This window comes from Peromyscus eremicus, chromosome 15 (assembly GCF_949786415.1).
Source record: "Peromyscus eremicus chromosome 15, PerEre_H2_v1, whole genome shotgun sequence".
NCBI classification, from domain to species: domain Eukaryota; kingdom Metazoa; phylum Chordata; class Mammalia; order Rodentia; family Cricetidae; genus Peromyscus; species Peromyscus eremicus.
The window spans coordinates 87,166,699-87,180,015 of NC_081431.1; the positions used below are offsets into that span (position 1 = coordinate 87,166,699).

The 13,317-nt window shown below is 41.6% G+C and overlaps 1 protein-coding gene across 1 annotated transcript; it reads left to right on the plus strand.

The window, feature by feature from the left end:
- The first annotated feature begins 620 nt into the window (after positions 1-620).
- Positions 621-11,926, plus strand: LOC131925480 (serpin B8). Its single transcript, XM_059280824.1, has 6 exons — positions 621-1,852; positions 3,095-3,232; positions 5,062-5,179; positions 7,041-7,183; positions 8,181-8,333; positions 9,246-11,926. Exons 1-6 carry the CDS (start codon positions 1,685-1,687, stop codon positions 9,648-9,650), a joined length of 1,125 nt encoding a protein of 374 aa, XP_059136807.1. The 5' UTR covers positions 621-1,684; the 3' UTR covers positions 9,651-11,926.
- The last annotated feature ends 1,391 nt before the right edge of the window (positions 11,927-13,317 follow it).

A 13,317-nucleotide genomic window follows, 5' to 3' on the forward strand; every position in this document is an offset into this window, starting at 1 on the left:
GGCCAAGACAGATCCAAAGTCAGTGCTTCTAGGTTTGGGTTTCATGTGTACTAAACACATAGAGATACATACACACACACACACACACACACACACACACACACACACACACACACACACCCTCTTTGCAGGTTCCTACAGCAGTCTCTGTAGATCTTGTGTAAAATGTTGTATCTTTCTGGAGTCACACTGATTCACGTAAATTTTTCATCTTTGACAATCTACACTTCAGGCTAGACCATCCTCAATACAGCCTCCAAAACCGGGGGATATTTATCCTCCCAGTTTTTGCTGGTGACAGACATGCACTCTGTATTTGCAGAAAGTTAGTTATGGTTCTTAGAACATTCTTTAATAATTATATTAGAGATATCTTACTGAAAGAAAAATTGCAATATTATGTTTTGTTTTGCTTGTGTGCGGGATGACTAGGGATGACAGACTCTGGAATCCAGGGGTTCCAGTCACCAATGACTCCATGGAGCTCTGGAATCCAGGGGTTCCAGTCACCAATGACTCCATGGAGCTCTGGAAGGGCCATCTACATCCTGCTCAGCCTTCCAGTCCCTCCCTCCTTGAGGCAATGTCTTTATTGACCTCAATGTATCCTTTATTGAGTACAGTGACTGGCAGAGTACCCTATAGGCTACTTGATGGAGGGACTTACTGTATGAGGGAGGACTAAGCAAGTTTTGGAGGCTATCTAAGCCCCTGTTTCAGAGTCCTATGTTCATAGGCCACGATTTGGTTACATTTGTATATATACAGGGGGGATATTTGATTTTGATTCCATATTGGTTCTGTACTATTTTTGATAGACAAGGATTGATATAGGCAATGTGGAAAATGGAAGAAGATGGGCATCTTCAGGAGCAGAATTGTTCTCTAATCAGAACAGCTGAAGGCCACAGTCTCTCTGCAGAAGTGAGACTGTACATGGGCCGTGAGTGTCTTGGAGTTTTACCAGATGGAAAAGAGAAGACTTCGGTGATGGAAGATTCCATCTGCAGGTTACCTCCCCTGTAGTCTGGAAGTGGTGATGCTACCAGGTTTGGTGTGTGGATCTCCTTAGCAGTCGCTTCCACAGGTATGCTCAGTCAAGTCAGCTTTCCTGTTCAGAGCTTCTCAGTCCACCCGAGGCTCTCAGGTCATTAACCCTTCAGTTTTCCCCCAGACTTAGTGACAGGAAAGGATACAAATTCATTATCTCCAGGTTCTAGAGGTCCAATCCAACAGCGGTGCAACGGAGCCTGGTACCCTGCTCTCAGCAAGTCCCCAGGGGAATCTTGGGTTTGTTTTCCCTTTCCAGCTTCTTGAGGTGGCCGCATTGGTGGCCTGGCATCACAGAGACTTCTGCCTGCATCTCCGTTTCTTACCCCGAACCTTCCTGCTTCTCTCTCCTCTAAGAACCTTTCCAAGTTCATTACACTTTCCTTGATACTGTAGGTCAGTGTCCATGTCTAAAATCTTTAATTAAATACCACCAGTAAGGTACTCATTGCTAAGTAAGACAATAAAACAACATATTTACAGGGCTTAGGTATTGGACTGAGTATCTTTTGAGGTACAGATATTCTGTCTGGTATACCTAGTGTCCTCTGATGGAGGCCCTGGTGACTATGTGACTACAGAAGGCCTCTGTTAATGTGCCTTTGTGCTGTGTCTTCAATCTAGATCCTCTCAGATGGATGACCTCTGTGAAGCCAATGGCTCTTTTGCCATCAGTCTATTGAAAGTATTGGGTGAAGAAGACAAGTCACGCAACCTGTTTTTCTGTCCCCTGAGTGTCTCCTCTGCACTGGCTATGGTCTACCTGGGAGCCAAGGGAAACACTGCAGCCCAGATGTCCCAGGTATGCTTGCTAGCAGTTGTGAGGAGGGGTAAAGGGGAGAAAAACAGCAGGTTGGTTTCGACTCCCTACAGCAGGGGTTCAGTCTGTATCCTCAGCCAGTGGGTGGAAGTCAGTGTGGCTGATGGGTGGAGGAGAGACACTGTGGTGATCCTGATGTGGGTGAGAACAGGAGGAAGGCAATCATGTGGGACCGGTCATCTCTACAGTTTACATGAAACATTGAATGTTAAATTACTTTATCTACATAAAAGTCATCAAACATTCTAATAAATTCACATCTTGCAGACAATGGTAATTAGAGTCCTGACCTACACAATGGAGCAGGATGCACCCCAACTTTGTTACCAGCTTTTGTAGTGTTATGTTTTAAAGAGAAATGCAGCTGTGTAAGTAAGCTTTTGTGGAATGGGTGACTTCTCAGGTATTATTATACATAAGTTGACAAAAATGAGCATAAGTATGGAATTATTTGGGAATAATTTAGAGGGAAAATATAATCCCTGGATCTCAAATAGTTGTCTACATCTTTATCTACAAATGAGATAATAGTGATATTTCAGAGGCATATTTTCAGTCACATGGGAAAGCATCACATAAACTGCCATGTAGATATCACTTTGCCACTAGTATGAGAGTGTATGGATGATCTCCTGCAGTGCATCCAGGGACCACAGCTGAGATCGGCTCACTGAACTCACTGGGGAAGAAACCTTGGGAGTGAGACTTGGCCAGAGTCAGAAGGGAAACCTCAACTCTAACTTTGATGTAAATCATGATCTGGTTTGGAAAAACCAAACGGTTTTGAAAGCTTCTTCCTTTTCATTCCCATTGTTTCATTCTTGTGCTCCCTGGTGATTAGAGTCACTCCTGCTATCTAATTGCTATGTTGCCACATGATACTCTTCTAGGATGGATGAATCCTTCAGACCAATGACTCTCACTCAAGGAGCTCCTTTTGCTTCCCCAGAGACACTTCTAAGGGCTCAGTGGTTTAGTTCTCACAGCAGAGAGCTACTGACATCTAGTGGACAGAGGCCACAAACGCTGCGAACGTCCTCCACGCACTGGGCGGCCCGGCACAGCTTCAGATGGCAAGCATGCTGTTTGAAAACCCTGTTGAGACAGTCACATCGGACTCTTCATACTACAGGAACATTTCACATTTTCCCCCTTAGCTGGGCTTGTATGCAGAAGGGGAGACAATGACCATGTTAAACAGTCTGCTTATTTATCTACCCCTAGGTACTTGGTTTGAACAGAGGTGGAGATGTTCATCAAGGTTTCCAGACCCTTCTCACTGAAGTTAACAAAACTGGCACTCAGTACTTGCTAAAAAGTGCCTGCCGACTCTTCGGAGAAGAATCATGTGAATTCCTTTCGGTATGTAGTACTCAGACACTGAAGAAAAGAAGTTGAGGAAAGATAAAAAAAAAAAGACAAAATTGAAGAAGAGCAAGAGATGAAATCTAACTCTTTCACCATAGAAGTGTACTTAGAATTATACTTTTGACATTATAACTGTGAATTTTAGGATTGCTTTTTAATTATGTCCTTTCAAGTTCTTTTCCTGACAAATCTCTATGTGAAGTCAAAGTCAGTATATTATCCTCTTGCACCCAGATAGATATCCTTACGCTTCCTCCCCTACTCTTGAGTGACCACATCATCCGCCATGTTATATAGATCCCCTCCCATCCAACCTCTGCTATGGGGGCTGAGTGTTGTTGAGACAACCTCTCAAGGTCTCTAAGGTCTACTCTATCTCCTGAATCACCACTGTTGAAAGGATTCTGTGGGCTGTGCCTTCCACATTTATTATAGATTGCTTTTAATAGGTCGTTTTGTGCCTGCATCGGCCATTTCCTGTCTCACAAATCCAACCACTGAAAAAATCGCCTTTCTAAGATAAAAATGTCTTCATGCTTGAGCATACAATCCCAAACTTCCTTCCTTCCCACAGCTCGCTCTAGTGAGTGAGGTCTGGCAGTCATGCCACGTACTGTGCCGGACGTCACCAACGTGAAGTTAGTGGAAAGAGGGGTGCAAACTTGACTGTTGTGCTGGCTGAACGTTCTGAGGATTCTCCCACCAGACCCGGTCATGCCTGTCCTGGCTGTGGTCACTGTTGTGCCTGGCAGCTCCCGGCTTTGGCCTGATCTATCCCTGGAGATGATTCTGGATGCTAGGATTCTTCCAGTGAATTCATGTTCACTTGGAACATCAGCTTTACCTTTTAGTGTTGGTGGCGCAATGACTGGCATTCTACCTTTCTAGTGTCCATGGCCCCTAAACTGTTTTAGAATAGATATTAGGCAGAGAGTGGAGTTAATCACTACATATACATATCTGAAAACATGACTTTTTGGGGAAGTTATCTGGGTTCTACTGTGTTAGGTAATCTCCTAATTCAACTTCAGCTTTCACTTTTTACTTTGCTGATATAAACAAACATATAGACAGGCTCACATATACAAATACATTCATTCATATCCATATAGTTTGTGAAGATCTATGATGCCCAATGTCTTCTGCCACTTCTGCAGACCTTTCTTTATTCCCTATTCTCCCATGGTTGATTCTCAACCTTCCTAATGCTGTGACACTTTCATACAGTTCCTCATGTTGTGGTGACCCTCAACCACAAAATTATTTTCATTGCTACTCCATAACTGTAATTGTGTTACTGTTATGAATCATAATGTAAATAATATTGGAGATAGAGGTTTGCTAAAGGGTTTGAGAACCACCCAATCCTTGTGTTCCAAACATAAACATTCTGTTTACTTCCTTATCTACTTTTAACTTGACATCTTAGCTATTGACAATCTAATGAGTAAAAGAGTGAGTGCCTACTGGGTGGGGAAACAGAAAATTAAACAAAGACAACCCGGCATGTTTGGAAGAGACATGTGCTTTGTGCATAAATAACCACAGTACTAACCTGTTATAACTGTCTTTGTGTGCAGGACATCCTTCTTCATAGGCTATGGGCCACCCAGTCAGGTGTATATTTTCACCTGGCTTCCAGCATCTCTCTCAGCACTGGGCAGGATAGGGGACCCACACCTTTTTGACAATTACATGAATACACCTTGAAATACATCATCACCTCCATAGACCTTTATGATAGGGAACATGTTAAGAGAAAATACTTGTTTCCTCAGTTGTGAGAAACTTTGCTGAATAGTGTCCAACCTCTGTGTCTGTAGACCTTCAAGGAATCCTGCCAGAAGTTCTACCAGGCAGGGCTAGAAGAGCTGTCCTTTGCTAAGGACACTGAAGAATCCAGGAAACACATCAATGACTGGGTAATGGAAAAGACTGAAGGTAGGAGGTTTTAATTTAGATGACTTTGGAGTTAGGAGGGACAGGGAGGTCTGTGGAGGGCTGGGCTGGGTCCCCCGTGGTGTTGCTCCTGTGACTCAGTTCTTAGAGCTGTGGTGGTGTGTTTGCTGGGCTTTCCTTGGGACTATCAGATCATACATTTAAAAGGTAACCTAATGTTGAGCCTCAGGCTGCTTCCCTCTGAACTGTGCTGGAAAGTCCCTGGAAAATTATTTCTTTGGGGTCCCTAGTAATGTCCTGTCAGAGGAAATCCTGCTATTCTCTGAAGCAGAAGGATCTTCTCTTGGGATGGAGTTTAGACAGTGTATCAGTTGGAGTTGGCCCATTCCCCACACGTGGGAATCTGAGCATTTCATCAGTTCACTTGCAGCCCTCACCCTCCTTCTAATGTGGCCATGGTGGCCTCACCCTCCTCCTAATGTGACCATGGTGGCCTCACCCTCCTCCTAATGTGACCATGGTGGTCCCAGTTGTTTCAGAAGATGAACCTTTTGCCAATTTGCTCTAGAGTCTAGATGTCTTGTTACTATTGGGATAGCAATGTTCATAGACCTGATTTCTTCCTATCCTCATGCAATATTTTAGCCTGTTCTTGACTTGAATATAGAGCAAAAGAGGGCACCCTAAATAACAAACAAGAAACTTAGAAACTTCTAAGATGTGGAGGAATTAGAAGTCATTTACTTGTTCATGTGACAATCTAGAACCCATTATTTAGTACATTTAATTTATATGATACACTCACCATGTGTGAATGAATTAGCAGCCATGCCCTTGATCATACTAAACACCAATCAAACCATAATCCCAGAAAGGGAGAGCCTCCCATGTTTCATACAGCATCTGCCTAGTGGGCTCTTGGATTCCCATTGATGAAAGAGCAGTCAGTGAAGGGGTTCTTTGAATCTTGCCCTTCATGCACCATCACTTCTCTATCTCTTCACATCCTTCCTCCGTGTAGGCTGATCGCTTGTTAGTTTTCCCAGAATATTAGAGCTGAAGAGTATCTTGGAGATCATCTTATCTCATTCATTGGACAACTGGACTTGGGCCTTTTATCCTGCTTCTATAATTTCTTCGTCCAGTTTATTTCTTTTGGTAGCTTTCCTTCCTTCCCCCACTACAGTCTATATTTCTGATCTTTTGGAAGCCTCTGATTATATAAATCTGATTTGGAGATTAGTACTAAGCAGTGATCCTTAACTAGGACTGGTTTTACCTTCCAACTGTCACTTGACAGTGGCTGAGAGTATTTTTGGCTGTTGAAATTGAGGAAGGTATCACTAGCTGAATACCTTACCAAGGACAATAGAGCTGTCCCCCAACCAAGAAGTGATCCCAGGTAAAATGTCCATAGTCATGTAAATGAGATCTTGTAGTGCTAAACCTAAGAGGGCATTGTTAGTGGTTGTGTTCTTAGTGTAGCCAACTGCTACCTCTGTGAACCTGGCAGAAGTTTGGGGAAATGCTCCCATCCTGAACTGCTACACACACAAGCTCAAGGATAAGCCAAGCAGCCTTGCCTGATTTCACACTTCTCTCTGCATATGGCATGGCTGGAGGAGGAAGGTTGTGGGTCTGAGGACAGGTTCTGCTATGGAGCAGGTTGAGACCAGTCTATGCTGCCCCAAAGACTGTCTTATGCGGAGCAGAGAACATGGTTATTGTTTAGAAACAAGTGATGCATTGGACAGGACTGCAGCCTAGTTCTCTACCCAGTCTGGGCTTTAAATGTTGCATGTCAAGACAACTGATTATAGGAGAATGCTTATAGCCACCCCCATCCCCGAATCACTATAAACTCCTCTTACTGTCTTCTTTTAATTTTTTTCATTCTCTACAGGTAAAATTTCAGAAGTTCTAAGTCCTGGAACAGTCTGTCCACTGACTAAGCTGGTTCTCGTGAATGCCATGTATTTCAAAGGGAAGTGGAAGGCTCAGTTTGACAGAAAGTACACAAGAGGCATGCCTTTTAAAACTAACCAGGTAGAGCAGTGTTTTCCAATGTATTGTTATTTTCTTAAAGTAGTAAACTGGAAAAGATGATGAATGAGAAAAGGAACAGTTTATTTTACACTGTCTTGACTCTTAATCTGTCTCTTTTATATCTTTAAGTAGAGGTAGGAAGAGAAACTAGAATAATGTGTATACTGGGGTTTGTTTCTTTCTTTTCTCATCCTTGGTCCATTCAATCTTGGCTCCCCAGGCAAATGGCCTGGGCTGCAAGAAGATCCTGTCATTGTGTGGATGCTGTGCTATCACTGGAGTTGCTTAGCTATCTTTGCCATGTTGATGGTAGTTATGCTTCAGAGTGCAAGAGAATAGAATCTTTAATGAAAGGAAACATGTTAGCAGATGTTCAGCTAATTTTAAATATAATTTTATACATTCCCTTTAAATATGAAATGGAATTTGACTTACATCAATTTAAAAATAGCGGGCTACACAAAGATGGGATTGTAAAATGTATTTGGAACAACTTTAAAACTGCCTGACTGAATAGCCCATGTCATGATCCCCTCCCAAGGAAAGAAAAGATATAAAACCAACTCCACAATGGGGCAATGCTGCAGAACACACATGTATTCTCTTTGATTTGTCCTTCTAAATGAGACCTTTCAGTGCAAGGACTGAATGTCAGTGAATGCCCTTCTTAATTTGGAAACAATGTCACCAAAGTCCATGGAAATGCTTCATTATGAGTTTTCTCAAAAACAACACAATTTCTTCAAAAGTAATGCCCAGTTTTATGTTCTGTTCCATTTATCAAAGTGTTCTTTCATACCTAGTGATGCCCCATCCAAGGAACAGCAGCCCACTTGATACTACAATGTGCTAATGAAGATTTTACATTTAACAGACTACGTGCAGAGAAATTATGATCATCTTATACTTTTCTGAATCCCACAAGTTGGATATAGCTTGTTTTTAGTAAATTATATTTATTGTTTTGGAAATCTAATTTTAATTTTATTTTCATTAGGAGAAAAAAACAGTGCAGATGATGTTCAAGCATGCTAAATTTAAGATGGGGCATGTGGATGAGATGAACATGCAGATCCTGGTTTTGCCCTACGCAGAGGAAGAGCTGTGCATGGTCGTTCTGCTTCCTGATGAAAACACTGACCTGGCTGTGGTGAGTCCTGGGCACTGAGTGTCTGTGGAGGCCAGCTGAGCTCATTTACTAAGGCTAACATCTCTTAGCTAGCATCTCTCAGCTAACATGTGCAGATTATTCTAAGCAGTGCTGGAGGAGCACCCAGGTGTTCATTTCAGCAAACACATGTATGAATTCCTTTTAAGTGTTTATCTAGGAGTAGACAAGTTTTGATGAAGCCAGGATGAAAACATTCCAAAAATATAACAACATTTTTAACTCAGGAGGGTGAGGTTGGTTGATAACCCAATAATTCTTGAACAAAGATCCTGGAGGAAGGATAGCATTGGATCGTGGCAATGTTTCCCACGTGTTAACGTGCATATGAACCCCATGGGGAATATTTTAAGAAATGCTGGTCCTAATTCAGCTTGATATTTTGCATTTCTAACAAAACTTCAGATGAAGCAAGTGCCGTTGCCTCATGGAACACACTTTGAATACAGGGTCTAAAGTACGGGTCTGGGTTTACCTTTAATCTTCCTCATGATAGAAAAGGAACAAAGTCTGTGGAAGGAGAGACTTACAAAGTAGAAGGAGTATGACTGGTAGTGTTCTGGTAAGCCAGCTCTTCGTTGGGGAAACACCTGTCTAGCATAGTTGACTGTAGGTCACTAAGCGCTTCAAATCAACATGAGCAGGCTGCTCCATGCTGGTGCACAGGGTCCGTGGCAAGGCCACTTGATTTCTTTGATTTTTCTATGTAATCAGAAAGCTGTTGGCATGAGTCAAGAATGAGAACTATCATGGCCACGTGAGAAGAAACTTAGTCTAGGAATAGAAGCAAACTCAAGCAGCTGTCACTCCTCACTAGGTGAAGGGTGAGGAAATGCGGGTGGCACTAGCCTCTTGTCCTCCTCATTGTGAAAGTTTGATCTTTTGTCATTCCAGGTAGAAAAGGCACTGACGTATGAGAAGTTCAGGGCCTGGACAAACCCGGAAACCATGACAGAAAGTAAAGTTCAAGTCTTCTTCCCCAGATTAAAGCTGGAGGAGAGTTATGACCTGGAACCTTTCCTTCAGAGTTTGGGAATGACAGATGCCTTTGAGGAAACCAAGGCTGACTTTTCTGGAATGACAACTAAGAAGAACGTGCCCGTGTCCAAGGTTGCCCACAAGTGCTTTGTGGAGGTCAACGAGGAGGGGACAGAAGCAGCAGCGACCACCGCGGTGATCAGGAATGCCCGGTGCTGCAGAGTAGAGCCGAGGTTTTGTGCGGACCACCCCTTCCTTTTCTTCATCTGGCACCACAGAACCAGCAGCATCTTGTTTTGTGGCAGGTTCTCTTCCCCATGAAGGCGTCATCGCGGGGCTGAGGATGCAGCTCAGTTGGTAGAGGGTTTGTTTGAGTTCAGCCCTAAGCACTCTATAAAACCAGGCATGATCGTGCCTACCTGCCATCCTAGCATATGGGAGGTGCAGGGCAGGGAGATCAGAAGTTCAAGGTCATCTTCAGCTACATAGAAAACTTGAGGCCAGCCTTCCATACCTGTCTCCAAAAGACATCATTTTTGCCACATGCAAGAATTAAAATCCTATGCCGCCAGATTGGCAAGGCAGTTTCACTGTACAACAAAAAGAGTATACTCAGTATTTGGTGAACATCTTTGCTGACAGCTCCAGTGCCAGGTGTGGGAGTTTGGATCTGAGCAGCCATACTTGGTTTGGAGTGTCTGAGGTGATTCTCATTGTCTCCAGCCTTATTTACACCCAGCTCCCAAAGTGCTATCCCACAATGCTAACATCTCCAAGCTGTGTCCTCCACCACTGCCAGTCTTACCAGGCAATGCCAGTTGAAGGTCCCCATTCACAAAACCAAGGGTGAAAGCTACAGACTAACTGCTGTAACTACCCCGTGTCTCACCAGAAGCTGCGGCAGTATCATCCCATCAGTGTTATCCAACAGTCCTGTCTGTCTCATGGTCCAAACAATTCCTCCCACAAGTTTCAGGTACAAATTGAAGGACTCAGCATCAACCTTCAGGACAGAGTTGAGAGACAAAGGTCTAAAGTGTGGCCCTTATCCCCCCACTTCTTTCTAAAGCTCCACAGCGTGGGCCTTATCCCCCTATTTTTTTTTCTAATGCACACAGTGTGGCAACCCCAAAGGAAGCTTCACACTGAACAGTTCTTCCAAACCAGATGCTAATTAACCATATGCTCAGATGTGAATCAAATGCCCCCAGGATGCCCTAAATGCGTATACATTCAAGCACCACTAAATGGCTTCAGCAGGTTGTATTTATACATGTGGTGGAACAATTAAAGAAGTCCTGAATACGAGAGTGAGTGAGGAAGGCACAGGAGGAGTCAGGTGAGGAGGGTGGGGGATCTAAATAGAATACTAAATAATGGAATAGAATAGGAATACCTGAATGTACAGTTCAGTAAGTTCTAAAACACGCATGTACCCATAATGCCATCTGCATAGTTAAGACACAGAACATGACCATCACGCCTGCAAATTTTCTCTGGAAATTTTGTAACATTCCTTTTTTATTTAAAGAATTTTTAAAAATTAAAATATGATTTCATCATTTCCCCTTCCTTCTGCTCCCCCTACTGCTCCTGTGTCCACCAGAGCCCCTCCCCTCATCTCTAACCATAGTTGTTACATATACATATAAATGGGTCTAATACACATACAGTCTGCTGAGTCCATCAGTGACCCCTGCATGTGTGTTTCTAGGACTGACCACTCGGTGTTAGATATCCAGTCAGGGACTATCTGGGGATGACTGATTCTCCCTTTCTCAGCAGGTGTAATTGTTTGTAGCTCTCCATCTAAGGGTGTGGCCTCATGATATTTTCTCTATCTACATTGGGCTGTCAACTCCTGTTGGAATTTTTAGGTCTTGTTAAGGTATCCAGATTGTTGAGATTTCATTGTTTAGCTTGCCTGTCATAGCTAGAAGACACAATCTCACAGCAGATTTCCTGGTCCTCTGGCTCTTACAGAGGACCCTACTTGTGGGATGTATCCTGAGCTTTGTAAACCTTGCTATCCATCTACTCCATGTTCAGTTCTAGCCACTTACACCCACTCTCAGGCAACTACTGATTTATTTCATAATTAATTTGTTATGGAATAATGTATCCATTTCTGTATTATTCCTATCATTCACTGAAAATATTTTTAGATTTACATTATACTTTATGTATTACGTTATAATATATACATTGCATTATACTATATATCAATAGTTTCTTTTGTTTCTACTTAATACGTCATTATATAGACATAATATAATTTGTTTATCCATTCATAATCTTATGGATATTTGCAATATTGTCAAGGTTTGGTTACTGTAAATAAAGTTTAAGAACACTCATTTTCACATATTTTTTACTAATGCTTTCATTTTCTTGACTAGCTACATAGGATCTTGGTTATATGGGAGGTGCAGGTACAATATTTAAGAAACAGCCAAGCTTCTTATGGTGGCATGTACGTTTAATTCTAGCACTCAGTAGGGGAGGCAAAGGTAGGAGAATCTCTGTGAGTCTAAGTCCAACCTGTTCTCCATAGTAAGTTTCAGGCCGGTAGGAGCTACACAGCGAGACACTATATCAGAGAGGGGAGAGAGAGAGAGAGAGAGAGAGAGAGAGAGAGAGAGAGAGAGAGAGAGAGAGAGAACTTACAAACTATTTGCTTAAGTAGTTTGTATTATTTAACATTCTCAACAAAGATATAGTTGCTGTACATGCTCACCAAAATGTGGTTGACCATCAATGTTTTTTTATATAAAGTGTCATATGTCAGAATGGTTTTAGCTTGCATTTCTCTCTAAAAAAAAATAGTCATAATTCAGCATTTTTTGTATGGAATCATTTGCTATTCATAAATGAGAAATACAATGAGAACAAATTATCAAATATGTGGATTATAGACAAATTTTATTTATAATTCATATCTGAGATTTTCCTTCTCATAACAACACTTTAAAAATTAAAGTTTTTCAATTTTAATGAAGTATCATGTATTATTTTGTTGATGCATAATGTGTTTGCTATCATATCTAGGAACTCTTCATTCAACCCAAGGTTTTAAGAACTATCTATGGGTCTTTCAGAAGTGTTAATAGTGTTCAATTGTGAATTTGGGGATAGGATCCATTTTGAGTTGTTTATATTGGAAATACTATCCTTTGTATCTATGATTGCATTAGCGTCTGTGGTGAAAGCCAGTTGATCGTGGATATCATGATCATATTTTGGGATGATTGTATTTCATTGATCAACCTGTCTGTCTTGATGCCAATACTACCACATGATCTTCATTATTATACTTAATACTGAACTCTGAGCACCGTCAAGTCTTACAACGTTATGCTTATTTTTCAAAATTGTTCTGCTTAAACTTAAGTCTCTTGAATGGCTCTAAATTTCAGATTTAGTTTGTCTACATGTATAAAAGTTAGTTAGGATATTTATTAGGATTGCATTGCTATTAACATAAGTCTAGAGTGAGCAGACATATGCACCTTTCAATCTATGAACAAAGCATGTTTCTCCATTTTTAAGTTTTTTTTAATCTTCACATTGTATTTTAGTTTTCAATATACAGTTTTCCCACAATTATTGTTGTATTTCTTTTTCATCTCAATATAAGAGATGAAAACTATGTTTTAGTTTTGATTTCTGGTTATTTGTTGCTAGTATATAAAAATATATTTAGCTCTTGAATTTCAACCTTGTTTTCTATGGCTATGGTAAAACCCGTTAGATTTAGTAGCTTGTTACTTATCTCGTGTCCTTGATCAATGCTGACATAAAGCAACTGAGTAGACAAAATTTTTATTTTGACTTCAGTTAGGGGGGACCTGCCCCATCAATGTGAGGAAGGTATTGCTACTCCATCATGATTATAGGCATAGTTAAAAGGTGTAATGGCTGGTTACGTTGCATCTGCAGACTGGAAGTGAAGGGGAAAGAAGACATGGGCTGGGATAAGAAGACTCTA

Bases quoted from the DNA above. Each gene is read 5' to 3' on its own strand.
- LOC131925480 (XM_059280824.1), top strand. From the start codon at position 1,685: ATGGATGACCTCTGTGAAGCCAATGGCTCTTTTGCCATCAGTCTATTG. The intron at 5,180-7,040 runs GTAGGAGGTTTT...CATTCTCTACAG, and splicing joins GGTAATGGAAAAGACTGAAG to GTAAAATTTCAGAAGTTCTA. The intron at 7,184-8,180 runs GTAGAGCAGTGT...TATTTTCATTAG, and splicing joins TGCCTTTTAAAACTAACCAG to GAGAAAAAAACAGTGCAGAT.